A 20,567-nucleotide genomic window follows, 5' to 3' on the forward strand; every position below is an offset into this window, starting at 1 on the left:
TAGTTGTTACTATTAATAGATATTAAAATTTTAATGTATGGCACTGTAAATTTTTGCAATGTTAATAATTTTGAATGTTATTATGAAACTCAATGTTGTTTTTCAGAATTGATAACTGTAGAATAATTACCCATGTGACTGATGAAAAGCTTTTAGTAGAAATTGTGAAATTTAGAGCTTTGAGAAATTAACTTTTGTCAGCATGAATTTCACGCCCAACTCATTCTATCTCAGTCAATGAAGTGTTTCCTTTCCTTTTTAAAAGTTCCTCAGTTCAATTTTTCAAGTTTCCTGACACTTCAAAATGGTTCCTAGATGTTCAGCCTGTTTGCAATATGCATGTTATGTAAAATGTTTGAATTTAGCTACTGCTTGAAGGAAACTACTCAAGATGCCTTGCTGTTTTAAATTTTTTTTTATTTGATTCTACATTTATAGGTTGAGTACATTGTAGATATAGATAGAAAATAATTTTATGTAAAAGGCAGAAATTTGTATATAGTAGAACCTACTTTATCTGAACCTCTTTATTCTGAATATCATTATTAACTTATGTTGATTCTGAAGTTTGTTTTTAATATAATTGAATAGGTATCACATGCGTTAGTTTTAATTTTTCTCAATTTAAAAAAAAAAATAATAATAACATGTCAATTACGCTTAACTTAAGAACTTGAAAGTAAAAACACACTTTGTACTGTGTCCATAGAATTGAAATATATGTTGTTTCATCAGTCTTTTATTATTATTAGTGTAGTTTAAACATCATGACTTTCACTTCTGCTAAGAGAAAACATGCTACGTAATCTCTGCAAGAAAAATATAATTTAATTTTGTGAATGGAATTGGGAGAAAGTTTTTGAAAGGAATATAAATGTATAAAATCAACTTTAAAAACAATTTCAGAATTAAATATTGCATTTGTTCAGATGGTTTAGTGTAGTTTAAACGTCATGACTTTCACTGCTGCTAAGAGAAAACATGCTATGTAATCTCTGCAAGAAAAATATAATTTAATTGTGTAAATGGAATTGGGAGAAAGTTTTTGAAAGGAATATAAATGTATGAAATCAACTTTAAAAACAATTTCAGAATTAAATATTGCATTTGTTCAGATGGTTTATTCAGAATATGCGCAAAGAAGTACGTATTACTGTTTGAGACAATAGTGCAAATGAACTTTCAAAGAGATTATCTTTTTCATGAAAACCCCATTTAATTAAATGGTCTTATAAAATTTAAATCCTATTTAGCACTTCTATTTTTAAAAAAACTTGATTTACAAAATTTATTTACGAAAATATATTAAAACACAATGTTACCTTTTTAATTCAAAGTTGAATTCCAAACGTAACAGAGGGGACATCACATAAGCACTTTATTCTAAAAAATATATTAAATGTTTTTTTTTTTTAAATTCTACTGGAATATGCTGCTTTAGGGTGCAATGTTTAATTAATTGGCATAAAATAATAAAAGAGCCTCATAATTAAATTGAGAGTTAACAAAAGTACTTGTAACAGAGGAGACAAATAAAATCCCACATTTTTGACATGCAATGTTAATTATGCTAAATTCTGTGATTTGGGCCATCCTAAACATTATCTGTAATTTTTTTAAAATTATCGCATTTAGAGGTAAAATAATATATTATAAGACTTTTAAATTTGCAAACACATTTTTTTAAGTCCAAATAATGCATCGTAACAGAGGGGACATGGAATGTAAGAGAGGGGACGTCTTACAAATTTGACAAAAAAGTTAAAGGAAAATATCACTTAAAAATGACTCTTCGGTTATTTAAAGTTGGGGTTGGCAGCACTGCTATAATTGAAACCCGTGCTACATCTTTCTAGTTAAATTTGAAGGTATTTATTTTACCAAACCCTGTTTTTAAAAAAAGAAAAACAAGTGTATTGTTTGTTTCTTAATCAATTTCAGATATTTGGGCAATAAAATTAAATACCCAATTTTTTCCTAAAACATTTTGCACTTGCAAAACTATCTATCGCAACATCAAAAGAATCCCAGTGTTTTAAATGGTGACTGGTGTACATTAAATATGTCAGGTTAAAATGTCTTCCAAGTTCTCAAAACAAATCAATACCTCTGGGGGTACTGATCGAGGAGTTCCCTTGTCTTCTGGATTGGATTCAAAATTACAAGGCTAGATCATTGGAAGCTGTAAAGAACATTGGAAGCTGTAAACTCATATTCGGGTCGACTGTTCAACGATGTTTATAGAATAAAAAGTCAATTAAGCTATTGTCTTAAGTCGCTATATTTAGTAATTCTATGTAATTATTTGTCAAACAACTGTGATTTTAATAGCAAATGTACATCTTTGTGAATAGCACATGCACATTTTATTTGGTGTTTTACCTACGCATAAAATATGGATAGGTCGTAGTACAGCAAACTTGGATATAATTTTTATATTTGGATGCATCTGCTTTGATACTTGATATGCTCCCATCGAGATGCACATTTAATTAGTATACTTTCTGTCCATTTTCTTTGACAATCATGCACTCAGCTCTACCAGAAGTCTGGTAAGAAAGTTAATCAGATGAGTAAAAATTTATTACAAGCTTTTTTTGTTTCATCAGAAACTTTGTTACTAGGCTATTTCTTTTGTTTTGGTAATAAGGTTACAGATTATGCGTAGAACAGTGCAACGTTTTTTCTGGAGATACAGGCATAGTTGCCAACTCTACTGGATTTTCCAGTAGACTATTGGATTTTGCTAGTTTCTCCTGGTCTACTGATTTATTCAAAATTCTTCCGGTTATTGTGCATTTTAGAAAATTTCCTAAAATTGAGTAAGTTTCCTAAAAAAATCCTTCTTGAAATAAAATTTTTGTACAGATTATTGCTTGAATAATTAAATAAATATTACTACTATATAATGAAGTGAACCTCATTTATAGAAATCAATTCAAAACTTTTTTTGTTCTAAAATGTTGAATTTTCTAATGGAGAGTTATTCAATATTTTTGTGCTGGAAAATTTAACATTTATTATTTTTCTATTCTTTAAGCAACTTTGATTTCTTGCACTTTTTCCCTAAAAAAAATCAAAATATTGAATATATTTCAAAAATGAAAATGATCAATGTAGCTTTGTTTTTACGTACGTCTATTTACAGTTGGGAAATTTTGAGAATGAAAAGTTTTCCAAAACTCTTAAACTGGAATATTTATTCCATTATGTTTCTAATAATTAATTTTAAACTTTATGCTTGCAACATCTATTTCATATTGTTTCTCGCTAAAGTGTAAAAAGCTAAAAAATATCCATTGTGCTCAATTTTCTGTGCATATATGTTTTATTACATGATACCTTCATTTGCAGCTCTGGAATTCTGAGAATGGAGAGCATTTCAAAACTCTTGAGCTATCTCAACCCCCACAAGATCATCATGTTAGATGTTGTAGATTTTCTCCAAACCGTGATATTTTGATCTCTGGTCATGACAATGGTGATGTCATTGTAAGTGTACAATTCTGAACCATTTTAAGTTTTATAAAATTTTAAAAATTGAAATGACTTCAATAAAACTATTCCGTGTCTGCTAGATTGTAATTTATAACTTTTAAATTTTTTTTTTTTAGTTGGCAGTGTTTTATTTTAATTTTTTTATTAACTTTAATGCAATAAAAAATCATGAAAGGATATTAAAATATTTTTATTGAAATCAGTGACTATAATGTTACTTTCTTGGTGGCATATAAGTGTGGTACTTTGGATATTTGAATAAATATTTATTTTGCTACTATAAAAGATATGTCTACTGCTAAACAGCTTTCACCATTATAGTGACTAATTATCAGTAATTTCAAAGCATCTTTTTTTTTTATTGATAATGCTAGATGATTATTTTAAATTTAAATGTTTGCCTTTTTTTTGTTGTTGTCCTTTTTGGACATGAGTAATTTTTTCGATTTAAATTTATTATAAATTATTTTTAAGTAAACTCTTCTTTTAAATTGTGTCAAGTGTTTGTTTTAAGATGCAGCCTTTTTCAATTTACAGTTTGACTTGGAAGGAGTTTTTTGAAATATTAACAGGAGATATTTTTTAATTATTTATTAATTTTTTTTATCTATCTTTAGCAAATATTTTAGTTGATACAATTGTAATATTATTTTTCTTATAATATTCGATTTTTCTTTTGTTATTATTTTTATTAATATATAATAATATATATATATATATATATATATCCGTAAAAAGGAATGCTCCTTTTTACGGATATAATCGTGTGAGCTGGTGAAAAGATTATATCTTTTATATTCCATATTTTTATAAAATTTTTTTCTGGTTTTTATATATATATATATATATATAAATTATATATATATATATATATATATATATATGTGTGTGTGTGTGTGTATGCATGCATGAATGTCACATAAAAAGTTTTATTTAATCTTTTTATGTTATTCCTTTTCTGTAAATCCATTTCTTAATTTATTATTCAAAACAAAACACTGTTTCTCACACTTTAAAAGTCACATCCTATCTATTATTGGTTGAAGTGTGCATTAATTAAAAGTAAGACATTTCCCCCTTTGCTCTTTGTGGGAATCACGCTACCTATTTAATAATCCAATTTCAATTGCTAAGTTTTTCCTTATTCCCTAAAATGAAGTATTTTATGGATTTACTTTGCACGATTTTACCTTACTTTTATTGAAGAGCACAACGATTTCGTCTCCACTTTTATAGCTGTTCTCACTCTGACAATTAATAAAAATTTTTGTACCCTCTTTCCCTGCCTAAGACCTATTTTTATCCTTCCACTCAGCAATGACGTTATATATATATATATATATATATATATATATATATATATATATATATATATATATATATATATATATATATATATATATATATATATATATATATATATATATTTGACATTTCATTCAAAAATTCTGTTTTCAATTTTAGATGTGGATTTTCCAGGACAAGGTTAAACATGTTTCAAAACAACCCCACCAATCTATGATTCATGACATTTTATTTAAAGAAGATGGATCTCAATTTTTGACCATTTCTCAATTTATTAAGATATGTGATGTGGCTTCCGAAGACTATCAGACTCTTGTACTGCCTAGTTCAGTCATGGGAGTCAAACAACCCTGCATTTGGGCATCTGATGACTTCAACATCATCGTTGCTGTTGTTAATTACGTTTTGTACATTCTGAAAAAGATTTAATGAGTGTCTTTTATTTTTATTTTTGTAAAACTTACAAATTTTTAATATATTATTTTTGTGCTTGTTGTTCTTGCCTTCGTGGCAAGAAATAGTGTTTTATCATCAGAATTTGTTGGATTTATACCAAGTAAAGTTGGAGTAGGCCAAGTAAATTTAGTCTGTGTTACAGGAAAATAGCTTTTACTTTAAGAGCTTAACAGTTTTTGTTTGAATCATGAATTAGGCAAATCTTTGAAGCTGCTTTGTTAGAGGCTGTGTCACATGTAGCTGCACATTTGTCACAACCGCAAACTGGATGAAAGCAACAAATTTTTTTAACTATAAACACATTTCTTCTAATCAAAATTATGAAGCTGAGTTGAGAAAACATTGTGGAAAAAAAAAAATTCTATTAGTTGATTGCAGTTTTTTGCTGTACAAAGATTTATTCCACTTTTTTTTAGTAAATAAGTTTAAGCATCATTAAGTTTTATGTATAACTTTTAAATACCTTTATTAATTTTGCTACATATCTGTTAGGTTAAACTGAATTTTTACAATAATCTCAATCTGGGATTGGACAATTTTGATTTATGAAAATTATGCTGCAGATTTATTCCATAAATTCTGCTAGTAAGTTTACTGCTTATGATAAATTCACCTGCAACTCTTATGTGAATGAGCAGCACATCCAACAATTTCTGTGAAACGATCATAGGCTAGTTTTATTTGGCCTACCCTGTATCTTTGCTATCTGCAAAAAGTATGTTAATGTTTTAGCCAAATATTATTCTGTTCTATTTAGATGATCCTACAAAAAAGTTTTATTGTTTTCTTGTTGTATTGTCTGTTGCATATTTTAATGGGGAGTGCAGTATGGGAATGGAAAGTGGGAAATTAATACTCATCTGCTCCCAGATCTAAATTTGGGTAGCGTATTTTGTGCATACTCCAGTATTATTTTTTGATCATCAATAAGGAGAAATCTCTGACCTTATGGGTCAATATGGTAACTGTTACTTTAATAACCAAATGAAAATTTAAATTCGTCTGTAATATTTTTTATTACTTTTCAGAATTTGAAGTTATTGTATGCAACAAGTTTTATATCCTTTGTCTTTAGTTTTTTTAAGTCGTTTTTTTTTCCTTCCATTTAATAAAGTCTCAGTGATTGAACTTTTTTTAAAAAAAATATTAAAGTTTTATTATGATTATTTTGTTAGTAATAAAAAATAAATAATTAAATATTAATACCGGGAGTAGGGGTAAAGAAGAGCTCAGTTATTGAGGGTAGGGGTAAAGAAGAGCTCGGAGGTATTTTCTACTTTTTACCCTTACATGCCCAGCCAGACATGTACCTCAATATTTAGTCAGAAATAAACTAAAATATTTAGTCGTGCCTTAAATATGTGATCCTTAACAAAAACTTATAAAACAAAGTAGCTTAGGCTTTTTTATTTTCTTAATCACTATTCATTCACTTAATCATTATTACATATTTTCATAGTAAAAATTAACTTTAATTGCTGTGCATTAATATTAATAGACAAAAATGTTGAAACTTAAAGTGAGAATATTATTTTAACCCCTTCAAGATCCTGACAAGTGATTCTCCTTTCATGTCTCATGTTATTTTATTGAACCTTTCTAACTAGTAGCACAATTGTGATCTTGATATAGTACTCTTGTATTACATTTCTTGTTAGTAAGTATACCTAATCGTATGTGCAGATAAGTGACCTTTTTTTCTAATTATGCTACTCCTGAAGGGGTTAGCAACTCTAAATTAACATCTGCTTCAAATCTTTTAAGAAATTTGACAGTGTCTGAATAGAGGATTTTTTTATTTATGTTAAGTTTGTTAAAAATTTGTTTCTTCCTAATATGCATAGTTCCTTTTGCTGTTTTGTCTTCCGATAAATAAGGAGGCTTTTGCAAGGATAAGTTTCTTTAAATGAATTGTTACTTTCCTATAGGTAGATTTCGATGTTTTTATTATTATACTTTCGAAAAAAGGTGTTTGGGCTTATAAAAATTTTAAAAACTTACATGCTCGATGTGGCATTTAAGAACTTTAACATTTTTCAAGGTTTAAATTATATTATAAGAAAAACCGGCCAGGTGGCCGAGCAGTTAGCATGCCTGACTGCGAAGCCATAGGCTGCGGATTCAAATCCCGCTCTGGGCATGGATGTTTCTCTCTCTCTTTGTGCTGTCCTCTGTTGTGTGTGAGGTGTGAATGTGGCCCACCCTATAAATGGATTTGTGGCAGTGTGGCGAGGGCAATGTTGCTCGCCTCCGTGACTTTGGTTCACAGGTGCCCACTAGGTAACGCGAAATGAGCAACAATTCTGGCATAGTATAGGCAAAGATTTAAATTCAGTGCCTGCCATTGGAAAAAAAAATATTATAAGAAAAGTTCAACAAATTTCAGAGTTTTTATTTTTTATTATAAGGAATGTACCTCAAATAACTTATGTTTCTATAGTTTATTTATATTACCTATCTTAACAATTCCCATAAGAAAAATTATTTAGTTTCGGAGCTTGGTTTTCTATATACTTTTATCTTGCATTACTTATGGTCATTGTTACACTCAAGTAATAAAAGTTGTGCCAAATTTGTTCATCATTAATCAATGGTGACCTACTGAGATGTTAATGAATGAGTGAGAATGAATTAGTGAATGAACGTTGGGTGTAAAAATGTTGTGTAATATAAAATTTCAAGCAATAATGTCTAATTTTTAAAATGTATTCATTCACTTTTAATTTAGTGTCTTTTTTTCCTTGTAAACATTGTATAGCTAATTGAATTATTTTATATATAAATTTAAATTTCATTTCTTATTTATCCCGACTATTAAAATCATTGATGTATAAATTTTCAAAAACTTTGTCATCAATCTTATTCAAATACAATTATAATGAATAAATTATTATCTTACTGATGTTTTTATCATTTGGTCTAAAAAATTATGTTATTATATATATACATATGTATGAGAAAGTAGAGTGTTTAATTATTCTATATTAATCACCGCTTGCATAAATGCTTTTTTTTATAGGTAAACATGTTGTGCATTGTTCTAATTTTTATTTTTTAAAGTTGTTAAATATTTAGACATACAATTAACATTAATTAGCTTACTTAACATTTTCATCCTAAAGCATTCCTTTGCAAATACATATTTAACTCATTTTTGGCTGCCCAAACTTTCTTGCCTCCAAATTCAATCTGCAACTTGTTAATTTGTTATTTTGAACGCACAAAATAAGTAAATAAATGTACAAAAAATCTTTATACTTATATCATGTTTGTAATAGTAAAATTTTTACTCTTTTAAAATGTAGCCTTCATTTAAGACTGACTTTTTATGTTTTTATACAAACTTTTTTTTCTCTACTAAACATTTATTGCAAAATGGTTCTGCGGTATTTTTTTTTATGGGTTTAATTTTTTGTTAATTTTAAAATTGTTGTGTAATTTTTTTGGAACTTTTCTTTAAATGAGATCTTAAACTTTGTGTGATAGTATTTATAGTAGTATAAGATCTTAAACTTTGTGTGATAGTATTTATAGTAGTATAAGATCTTAAACTTTGTGTGATAGTATTTAAATTCATGTTTAACCTAAATAATTTTTTCTTTTACCTCTAACAAGAATCTTTTGCTGAAAATCAACCTTTTTAGTTCAGGCAAGGGGGATATGGTGTCATACCTCCCTCTTCCTGTAACAAAAAAAAAAATATTGGAAATTTTAGCAAATAATTTTTAATTATTAGCAAGTGTTTATTTTCATGTAAAATAGTTTATATTTCTAATTAAATTGTAAAAATCTTGTAGTGTAATAAAAAATGTAAAGGAACGAAGGGAAAAAAATATAATTTTTTATATTATGCATACAATTGCACAGCAGAATTTTTTTTACTTACTGCCATTAAGTGAGAATTTGTTAATCCTTCAATCATGAAAAATTTTTTAATTAAAGTAATAAAAAAAATTTTGAATTCATATTACTCTTTATTCTTGAATAAATATTTATTACAATACCAGAGATGCCAACTGCTTCGGACGTGCCGAAATAATTTAAAAAGCGGTAAATAACTACAAAGTAAATTTTGCAAATATTTAACTATTTTTGTGTGCTTTTTAAAAGGTATAGCATAACATAAGTACGATAAAGTGGTGAATTATGTAAGCCTACGAATTATTTAGAAATAGTGGTGGATAAAGATCTACTAAAATGAATTTATTAAACCAAGAATCACAATTGATAAACTACAACTTTAAAATATATATTTGCTGTCCGGAGCAAGTTGGCATCTCTGCAATACTATGTACTTAATCAGATATTATTATATTTTATTTCTTATCACAATTTATTATTTATTTTTCTATGCACAGTGTGACAATTATTGAGCTATATGAAATAAGAAAATAAAATTTCCTGAAAAACTGTTTAGCTTAAAAACATTATTGTTCTAACAAATACCAAAATTCTGATATGTCAAAAAAGCAATGATATCCTGAATGGCAGTTTTGAACTCAGCAATGGTTTTGAAGATAATTTGCACATTTTTGTCTTCAATATAGCCTCAAAAAAAAATCCCAAAGGTTTAGAACAGGAGACTAAGAGGGCCAAGCTGGTCCTATTTCAATGGTCTCTGATTACCCAATGGAGAAGGGAATGCATTCAGAAATGCTATTTTAACATTTTCTCAAAAAATATAAATAACATCAAAAATAAAAATGTGCTTGCTTAAAAAAAGAGAAAAAATCCCAATATGCTTTGCATCCAGGCAACAGCAAATTTTTTGCTGAATCTTGCCAAAAGTTATCAAATTTTTTTTTCTCACCTAGCTCAATTAGATTGTTTAATATTGTCAATCATGTATCGATTTCATTTTTAAACTTTTATATTGATATTATTTATAAGTTCACTTATTAAATTAAAAGTTATTATATTTCTAAATAATTTTATATAAAATTAATGTTTGAATAATTAATTAATAATATAATTTACGATCATCTTGTTACTTTCTGATCAAGTTATTGCTTCTTTCTATTACCTAAAAACTATCTTAAACAAGAACAAAATATAACATTCATATTCCAATTTTAATAAACAATAGAAATTCTTGAAGACAAACTATTCTAACTTTTTTAAGTTAAAATTTCACTATTCATCAAGGCTTTAAAAAAAAAGTGCATAACCTTTTTGTATGAATTGTTTGTAAAAAAAATGTATGAATTCTCAACTATTGAGACAATTTTGTGATATAAATATTGTGCAATAATTGTTGTGATATATAAAAATGACCGTTTTCATGTAACGGAATACAGTGGCTTATGTATATGAAAATGCCGTTTTTATGTAATGGAGTACAGTGGCTTATGAATTTAAGTGTTATGTATGGATATCAATGTCTAAAACTAAAACTTTGTGAAGAAGAAAAAAAATTGTCGAAAAAGCATTTTATCATTAAATTTGCTTTTATTTTAGATATATTTACAGATTTCAAAATGCAACCAAATTGCTCATTTTATTTTTGAAACTTTATGTTAATGGTTAAAATATTTTAGACTTGTGTGCTTTTTTTATTTATATAAATGCATGTTTGTAATATTTGTTTTCATTTATTTCTCTTCCAATTGAATTCTATCAAGAAAACATGTTGCAGCATAAACTAGGTTTCCTTGCAGTATCGAGAAAGAAATATCCAAAGAAAAATGTGGATAATGACAAAATTTTATCTTTTTATCCGTACGTGCCCTAGTTTGACAAGTTAACTATTTTTTGATCTCAAACCTACTTTAAATACGCTTTTCAAAAGTAGTATTTTTTAATTCAATACTCTTAACTTTTCTTCAGTAAAGAATTATAGCAGGTTCATGCACCGAGAGGAAGGTAGTGGGTTCGAGTATTGATGTAAAGAAAGTTTCGTTGAAAAATGACCAAATTATAGAAGGTTCTGATATCGATAGAAAGTTAAAGGGTTAAAAGGATAGAAAGTATAGATATTTAATTAAAAAGACTGTTTTCGAAAACTGAGCAATTAATAATGGGTTCGAGTTTTGGACAAAAGAGACAGGTTAAAAACACTCGTCACATTATAGAAGGTTCAAGTATTGAAGAAACTGGTTTTGAAAAGTGAACAATAAATAACAGGTTCGAATACCGATAGATACAGTGGGTTCGAGAACTTATCTGAAAAGAATGGGTTATATTAGATAATAGATTGTGGGTTCGAGTATTGGTTAGAAAACTGATTTTTGGGAAATTGTTCAAATAATAGTCGGCTCTTGTACCGATAGAAAAATAGTGGCTTCAAGTCTTGATCAGAAGAGAGTTGCTTTGAACACTGATGAAATTATAGCAGGTTCGAATGCTGATAGAAAGATAGTGGCTTCGAGTAATGAAAACTGATAAAAGGATAGTACGTACCTGAATCTTCTATAATAATTAGGTCATTTTTCAAAACCTAATTCTATTGACCAATACTCAAACATGTTAATTTTTAACGATTCTCGAATCCGCTATCATTAAATCAGTTTTCGATTCCACTTTTGACCAAAACTCGAACAATATTTTTATCGGTACACGAACCTGCTAATATTTGATTAGTTTTCTAAAATCCAGTCTTCTGACCTATACTCGAACCTATTTCTCTTTACTCAAACCCTCAATGTCTCTATCAGTACTCGAACTTACAATTAATTGTTCATTTTTTTTATCAGTCTCTTCAGTTCACTACTCCAACCCACTATCATTCCATTAATTTTTAAATTGCAGTTTCACTTAACCAAACGCGATCTCTTTTGATCAATGCTTGAACCCATTACTTTCCTCTCATTACTTGAACCTGCTTTAATTTGGACTTTTTCCAAAACCATTCACTTTAGACTAATACTGTAACTTACTAATTATTTCTTATCGGTACTCGAATCCAGTCATGAAAGCAGGTTTTCGAACCCATTCTTTCTATCGGTACTGGTCCCGCAGTGAACTGATCGTTAAAACATGATTCCCAGCAGATCACTGAAGTCAAATATCATTGACTAAGTCTATTTTTACTTATATATGAGCAATTATTATTGAATTTATTAGCATACAAATACTATTTAAAAGCAAATAAAAAAAAAGAATGACAAAACAAATTTCCTACTTCATTTCTTCAAAATGATTAAAGAATGGAATTCTTTAAACGTTAAACGGTGCTACGATTTTCAAAATTCTTTTCTTCACTGAATGTTCGTCTCCCCTTATTTTTTAGGGGAGTTGAATAACTTACCATGTAAACACAAACATTAGATTTGACCCTCTGAATTTTTTGAGGAAAAAAGTCTCAAGAAGTTGATGGTAAAATATAAATAAGAAGAACGAGGCCCGTCGTCAACTGGGGGGGTCATCCCCCTCCCAGCGATTTCATCCTGTCTGCAAATTCAAGTTAAGTCGGAAATTTTTTTTTGTGTGCTTGTATTAGTTGTTCAAGACAAACAGATTACGTTTTGAGAAGGGGATAAAAACAACTTAAAGCTGTATTTATATTCATAGGTTCAATCATAGTCTCAAACCAGCCTAAATCTCGAAACCTTGTCTTTGTGTTGTAAGCTTGATATAAATGGATATAAACGTTGTCAGTATTTCGCAAATGTTACGATTTCATCATGGACCGGCAAATCTTGCTGTGAAATGTGAGTTTTCCAATTGAGTATTTTTTTCTCTCCTCCAAGAGTAAGCATTTATGATAATTCGAAGCAAGATGACCGATAATACATGCCAAAATCTCGAAAACCATTTCTATTGTATTATTATTTCCACGACAACATTCTTAAATTTGAAAAATTTTAATAACCTTAATTTTTAGTTAGCTATAGAAATCTAAAAAACTATATTTTCTTTTTATTATTTTGAATAATTATAGACACCATTTAGTTATCAAAAATACCACATTTATCACCTAATGGTGGCTGCATTAAGTGCTGTAAAAATTATTTTGATGAATAACATTATATTTATAACTAGTCGAAATGATTTCAAAATAAACTTAGGAAGCTCAAGTTTAGTGGCGCATTTGAATTTTTTTTATTGATTTTGTTTTACCTTTGATTATCAAGTTCTAGCCAATTACAAATTGTATATAGTCCCAATTTTATTAGCCCAAACAGATACAAATACGCTGGCAAACAGCCTGCAGTAAGGCGGGAAAATACCACAGCTGCTCTTCTGGGAAAATCTGGAATCAACAGTTTATCCTCAACCAGTGGGGTCCATGGCTTACCAGCAGAGTCACATAATGCTTTCTGCCTTATCCTGATGTTATATCTTCCTTTTATCAGGAGTTTGACTGAAAGAAAAGAAAGGCTTCAACGAGGCGCACCCTGGTTAACATTAAATATGCTACGGCTTTGCCTCCTTCCTCGTGTCTTTGGATTCTTTAAAAATATAATTATATTTCTTTGCTTTATATCTCTTTTCTCTCACAGAAAAAAGAAAAATGCCTCCTACCGATCTGCAGATGTTGGATAGGGAGATGAGGAAAAAGGGGGAACCAGGGGAGCAATATATATCATATCCCCTGTATAGGGGATGAGGATCAGAGGTGAACAATGGGGAATGATAATCAGAGCTAAACAATGGGCCAATAGCTCATTATGCAACGTAAAATAAAGTACTCAGGTTTTGAATTTTTATTTTTTAAATTGTTAAGTTGAAATCTTAAGCCACATTTTTTTAAACGCCAATATCCTCTTTAATATCCTGATTTTTTTTTGTCGCTTCATTAGCAGATGGCAAATCAATCTGAAAATATATATAAATAAAAACTGGGCTCCTGTAATTAATATAAAGTTTGAAAGATATAAGAGTTAGGGTCGTATTAAACAAGACCTATCTGATCAGCGATACAAAGCAGAGCGAGGCGCCCCTTAAAATAAAGTGTACATTGTATTCATAACGAAATATTCCTTTACCCATTCTTTAAATATAATTTCTTTAGTTTATATACATCATAAAATGAATTAATTAAAAATAAAGTGATTTTGAAACGCATGCGAAAGTCATCAGAGGCTGATGTTCTGGGGAATAAATGCAAGATTAGCGCAGAGAGTTCAGTTTGCAAAGTTATCGAAACAGAATTCGCGATCGCAACACTCGAATACGCCATCTGGGGAGAGACCGGTTTCATGCCTTTAGCCCTTCTCCCTTCCCTCTCCTCCTCTTTTCAGTTGTATAGGAATGTACTACGATATTTTCCCTTTTCTTAATATTTCTCCTTTTTATTTAATAAGAATATTTTTTAAAATTTCCATAATAGTTTTCTTTAGAACTATGTTTAATGTTGTTTTCAGTTCCATATAGTTTTTCAAGTTAAGAGATTTCAATCTATATGAAAATCAAGAGAGAAACTAACGTACTTCCTTCCTCTATGACTTTCCACACGCTAATGGGGAAAGCATGTGAAGTGTTGCCATAGGAAAAGAGTTCTGCTCTACGCCACCTGCAGCCCATTTCGATCGCCAATTACGTTATCTGTTTCGAAGGCTCTTAGCTTCTTTTCTTTTTTTACTCAGCCCTGAAATTAATTCTCTTGGCCACCCCGGACTTTTTTTTTTTTTATCAAAACCAAAAGTTTATATCAGTTTTTTTTCTTCATCGTTATCGTAAATGAAACCGAAACTTAAACTCACAACTTCTTTCTACTCATGAAGGAAGGAGGAAGTTTGTTTTATTTACTTTAATTCTTCAGATCTCTTTATTCAGCAGTTTTATTTTTGCTTAATACTTTAACAGAAAAGTAGATATTTATCTATTGATGCCTGCACATGATTTATTAATGTTTGTCTATATTTAATTTTCGTGAAAGTGAATAAAGTAAGTTTCTTTTTATGTATTTTTTTATATTTATTTTCTTACTATGAAATTGTTTATTAGCCCCGATGCTATATTCCTTGCAGTCAATTTTACACTAATAGCAAAATAGTATTGTAATATCCGAAAAATGTGACTGAAATATGAAAAAAAATTTATTATTACCGATCATATTTTGTTTTATACGTGACTATCTTTTTATTATATTCATAGATATTGCAGAAACTTTTATTCAAATTTAATTGTTATTGTATGCTTTATTTTAAACACATTTAGTTATTAAGTGTTGTACAAACACTGAAATTTTGTTATAATATATATATATATATATATTAATTAGGGGACATTCCCCTTTTTCAATCCTGATCACGATTCAGCAGTTTTAATTTATTAAACGTTGCTAAAAAGTAATAAGTGTTCATTTATTCTTAATAAATTTATTTATAGGAAAATATTTAAAAATTATACTAATAATTTTTCATTTTTAATTACTTACGCATCATTGAGTTTATACCTTTCTGAGATGTTTTTTAAATTTCTCCCAGGCTACCACCTGGAAGTCTCCAAAACTTTGCATAGATACTGATACAGAAATCTTCCGGGGGTAACCAATTGACAACTGGGGACACTAAAACTTCGAATCTATTACTATTTTATGAAATAAATTTTATGCACACGAATTTTTGACTCAAACAAAATATTCTATGAAAAATAAATTATGTATCAACTTAATGTAGAAAAGGAATTTGAAATATAAATAAATTTTTTTCTCCCAGAGTTAAATGTATTCCTTTTCTTAGTGACATCTCATCAAAAAGTTTGCCTTGATCATACAAATATGCCATTGCTTACTCATAATGTCTTCTATTTCCAATTAAGATTTTGGTATTAGTATATGCGCCAAAATGTTGACTCATGCAAAATTAAAGATATCAAGGACTTAAAGATAAAATCCAGGGTGCAACTCCTAGCACACCTCTACATGTTTGCGAGTTCATCTATAGAAGTTGAAGAACTCTACGACACCTAGGTACTTTCTGTTGGTATAAACGATTGCCTATATCAAGGAAGCCCCCAGAAATTTTCTCACCAGATATAACTTAGAAAAATATTCATTAAAATATTTAAAAAATTGTGCTTAAATATATTTTTTAAAATTCTAATATTTATGCATTAGAATTTTAATATAACAGTATCAATAATTTATTTTAGCTGCTCGACCATAATTTTTTGCCGCATAGTAACTCAAATTTTTAATCACATAATTTCTTTAAAAAAATCATAAAAATTATCCTTTATCGAATTTTAAACAGGGTGTGGTCAGACAAAAGAGCAAAGTTCCGCTATTTTATTTAATCATTTTATTCATTGTGTATTAAAATAATTTTTATTTTATTTACTTTTTTAGTGAGGTACATGAAGCAAGCACATCAATTCATAATAGTATTGGTAAAACTATTAAATTCTTCAAACCTTATATTCAAATTCTTTTTAGGCTCTCTCAAATCCTAATCATTTGTGGACTTAGTCATCTCAAAAGTTAAAAAAAATAAGGGAAATTTTTTTTAATAGTATATTATATTACTTAAATATTTATTTTACAAATTATCAAGTATATTTTATATTGTAAAGCTAATGCATATTTAATTTAATTATGGCCTTATTAACACACTGATTAAAAAAGACCTATTTACTGTTGATTTTATAGGAATTTGATGTTTGTTTAATCTTCATTCTGAAGTCTGCTGTTATGTTGTCATCAGAATTGTATTCGGCTGTTGTCGAGGAAGAAAAGAAAGGTTTAAGTGAGACTAGTTTACAAAAGGCTGCCAAAAATGTTGGTGCTACTTACAATGTAAAAGCTTTAAAAAATGGCTTAGCTTATCTTGACTATAATAAACCTCAAAACAGATGTGCTTACTTATACAAGTATGCTGTCATCCATACGGGCCTTGTGAATAAATTTTTTCGTAAATTAGCTAAGAAGAAAGTTGTTCGAAATATTCTAATGAGGAAGAAAGATTTAAAAATCATTTGTTTAGGAGGTGGACCTGGTACAGATATCGTTGGTATTTTCAAAGCACTTTCAGTGTTTCCTTTTATGCATCAAAGAGTGAGTCAAGCATCAATTCTAGACTTTTGTGTTGGTTGGCATAATACTTTCAATTACATTATGCAGTATTTAATGAACGGGAAACTAAAAGATGTGCCTCAAACATTTGTTAGAGATGATTTCCAAGCCTATTTCTTGGAGGTAAATTTATTGGAGCCTTTAAGTTCTCAAGCTGCTGAAGCTATTAGAAAGGCTGATATTATATGCATGGTGAAATTTGTTTCAGCGGTTTTAGGAAACAAAAGTTCTCTGAGTGCTTTGAAAGTAAGTTGAATGAAAGTGTTGTAAATGTATAAAGAAAATAATAAAATTTTAGATATTTAGATAAAAAAAAAAGTTTTAATACAATAGGTAGAACAAATTTTCTATTTAAGCATTACAAAAGTTTTTGAAATTTTTCCTCTTTAAATTTTATTCTATAGACATATTTAAATCCATTCTTATTTCTAAATTGTTTCAGAATTTCTTCAGGGTGACTACCCATCTGGAATTATCATATAATTTTTATATATTGAAAAAACCTGGAAAAATCAGTGAAATTTGAAACCTGATTTGAGTGGCCACCTGTTCTTTTCTGTAATGCGAAGGATTTATAGCAAAATTAAATATTTTTTGAAGAGTGTGAATAAAATAATTTATCTCAAAACCAATTTGAACTAAGATAATAATATGGCTTAATAAAATTAATAGTATAAGTTATTAAAAGATATAACTTACCAGGTGCGGATTCAGTTAGTTTTCTTGAGGGGGGGGGGTCATAGACTCTAATTCACCCCCCCCCCCAATAAATTTTTTTTTGGAAAAAAAAACGGGGTTTTAATGCTACTCTTCTCATTGATTTTTCTCATAATGAACATTAGAACAATACATAAATAATTCAAGTATTCAAAATCTTTATATAATAAATAAATACATTTTTTAGAAACTTTGGCAAATCTGTCAATGATTTTTTCAACATCCATATCAATTTCTCGATGAATGTTTAATAATGGAGTCCATTTAATCTTTGGTTTAACCTGTTGAAGCGCGCTTCAACATTATTAATGTTTACAATGAAACTATGACGAATTTCGTTTTAATCTTTTGGATTATGATTCTTGAAACAGTGAACAACATAATTAGATTGAAAAAAAAAAAGATTTTTCAGACCTACCTAGGCGTATATGCCCCCTTAAATAATTTTTAAAATATTTTATTTCTTTTGTAAATTATTGAAAAAATTATTTTTATTTTTCCCCCCAATTTTTTTGGGGGGATTCGCCACTGTAACTTAATTATAACTAGTATAACTTAAATTCTCAAGTGTTGGTATTTTTCTGTAAGAAAAGATAGCAATGTATATTTTCTGGCATAAATATATATATTTTCTGGCTTCCTAATAAAAAAAAAGGAAGAGCAATTGCAAACATAGTAAAAAAACTGGAAAACTTTACAGGTTGATATTACACTTTCATTGCTAAAAGTAAATTTATTATTAGAATTTATGTCATCTAAACAGTTCAAGTTATAATGAAAGTAAGTTAAGAAAATAAGATCATGTCTACCACAATGTAATATTATTAGGGTCAGATCAATAAAGTAAATGAAGGGGAGAAAGTTTTAAAATGAACAACTGAATACTTATTGAAAAAAGGAAAACCTCGTAAATTGAACATTTATATTGTAATTGTACTTACATAATATATAAATTTAATGATCAAAATACTATATAATGTATAACCTCGTGTTTCAAGGTTTGTATTATAAAGACCTTCTAATATATACATGCAGTCACAAACCGCTATATTATGAACTCTAAAGGAGAAACTAAAAATTCTGCAAAGAAATTCCTGAAAAGATCTGCCAGCTGTATTGCAGGCTTACATGACTGCAGGGAGTGACATAAATTTATTAATACAACAAGTAATTCCTTTGAATAATTCTTAGTACATCAATCATATTCCCTTAAATAAAAAGTTTTCTAAAGCATCTTTTCTCATTCTTTAAATGTGACAATAGAAAACATCTTTTAACTTCTCACTTATTGTGTTCTAGTCATACATTCTATCAATCAGTTAAGTTTTGCCATTTTGTACCGACACGCTGTCCATGCAATAAGTATAATTTTTATTTTAAATTAAATACATTTTGTTGAATATTTGTAAAGATTAGAATAAAATTAGTATGTGTTTAAATTCTTAAAAACTGAAACTGTGTTATTTATATTATAGGAAATTGCCCATCTATTTAAAATTGGAGCAGTCATCTTATTTATTGATAATTTTCACAGCAATGTATCAGAATCAGTGCAAGAAATTTCAAAACAAACTGGATTGAAAATAGTTATGGGACCTGAAGTAGAAAGCTTTCGCATGGTATCAAAATCAAATCGAAGTACTTTCGGCTGTAAACCTTTAAGGGACGCTCGTGTTACAGTAATCGGTTTAATAAAAACTGATTTGCCAATAAAAGCCATTTCAAATTGTCTAGATTCAGATGACGATTGGGATACTGAAAGTGAAGAGTCGAATGAAAAGACGTCTAAGGTAGGCCATTGCCATAAATTTACACAAACTGATATGAAAGAAGTGACGTCAGTAAATTTGGAGGAACTTAATGAGTTAGTCAATGCATTAGAAGATTTGATGTCAATTGTGGCTAAATTTAAATCAAGAGAAAACAGATGTTGTAATTGTATTAGACCTTAGGTATATAAAGCTGAAAGGTGTTTTGTGAACATTATCAAAATTATACTTGTACTTATAAACAAAACAAAAAATAAAGCTTTTATGGAAAAAAATATTTTTTTAAACATTTTATTTTTAAGAATATGAGAAGATAATGTGTTTATAGAAACATATACAGCTATTTTAAGTAACTAATTTGTCTTTTTAAAAAATATTTTAAACTAAGTATATCATTCAGCTCTAAATAATAAAATAATGCCCAATACTTAAATATTAAGAAAAATTAAATTTTAAACTTTTCTTATCGAAACTTAACAAATTTAAAATTTGTTAAGTTTCTTGGATGAAAAAAACTAAAGTTTCTTGGGATTGCGAAGATAACGAGTCTCCCTTCAAATAAAATAAAATTTATGCATAGAAATCAAACTAAAACAAAAAAGAAAAAAACATTAATGTTCGTTCAGTTCGGGCGTCATCTGTGGGCATTCAAGTTTAATGTTTCACATACATTATGATATGGATTAAACTCTTCATTTTTACTGGAAGAACTCTAATCCTTTCTACTAATCAGGAAAGAAGTAAAAGATAATAGATATTTGAAATATGTTATTACCAGTTAATTGGTTAGATCCTTGGGCTCAGGGTAGAATTAATCTCTCAGTGGGTCGATAAAATGAATACCAAGCCTGCTTGGGAACTAAACA

The 20,567-nt window shown here is 28.4% G+C and overlaps 2 protein-coding genes across 4 annotated transcripts in view; both read left to right on the forward strand.

The window, feature by feature from the left end:
• LOC107449760 (apoptotic protease-activating factor 1) overlaps window positions 1–5,573 on the forward strand; it is a 39,148-nt gene extending 33,575 nt beyond the window's left edge. For all 3 annotated transcript variants that reach the window (XM_087154111.1, XM_043055867.3, XM_087154112.1), the window contains exons 16-17: window positions 3,355–3,492; window positions 4,963–5,573. In XM_087154111.1, coding sequence (XP_087010237.1) covers window positions 3,355–3,492; window positions 4,963–5,232 — 408 coding nt within the window. In that variant the 3' untranslated portion in view covers window positions 5,233–5,573. The remainder of the gene's footprint in view (window positions 1–3,354; window positions 3,493–4,962) is intronic.
• Window positions 5,574–14,763: 9,190 nt separating this feature from the next.
• On the forward strand, window positions 14,764–19,935 carry LOC107456494 (uncharacterized). Its single transcript, XM_071184421.2, has 3 exons — window positions 14,764–15,087; window positions 16,793–17,461; window positions 19,408–19,935. Exons 2-3 carry the CDS (start codon window positions 16,835–16,837, stop codon window positions 19,882–19,884), a joined length of 1,104 nt encoding a protein of 367 aa, XP_071040522.2. The 5' UTR covers window positions 14,764–15,087; window positions 16,793–16,834; the 3' UTR covers window positions 19,885–19,935.
• The last annotated feature ends 632 nt before the right edge of the window (window positions 19,936–20,567 follow it).

This window comes from Parasteatoda tepidariorum, chromosome 10 (genome assembly GCF_982258835.1).
Source record: "Parasteatoda tepidariorum strain Cologne lab strain chromosome 10, Ptep-v5.0, whole genome shotgun sequence".
Taxonomy (NCBI): domain Eukaryota; kingdom Metazoa; phylum Arthropoda; class Arachnida; order Araneae; family Theridiidae; genus Parasteatoda; species Parasteatoda tepidariorum.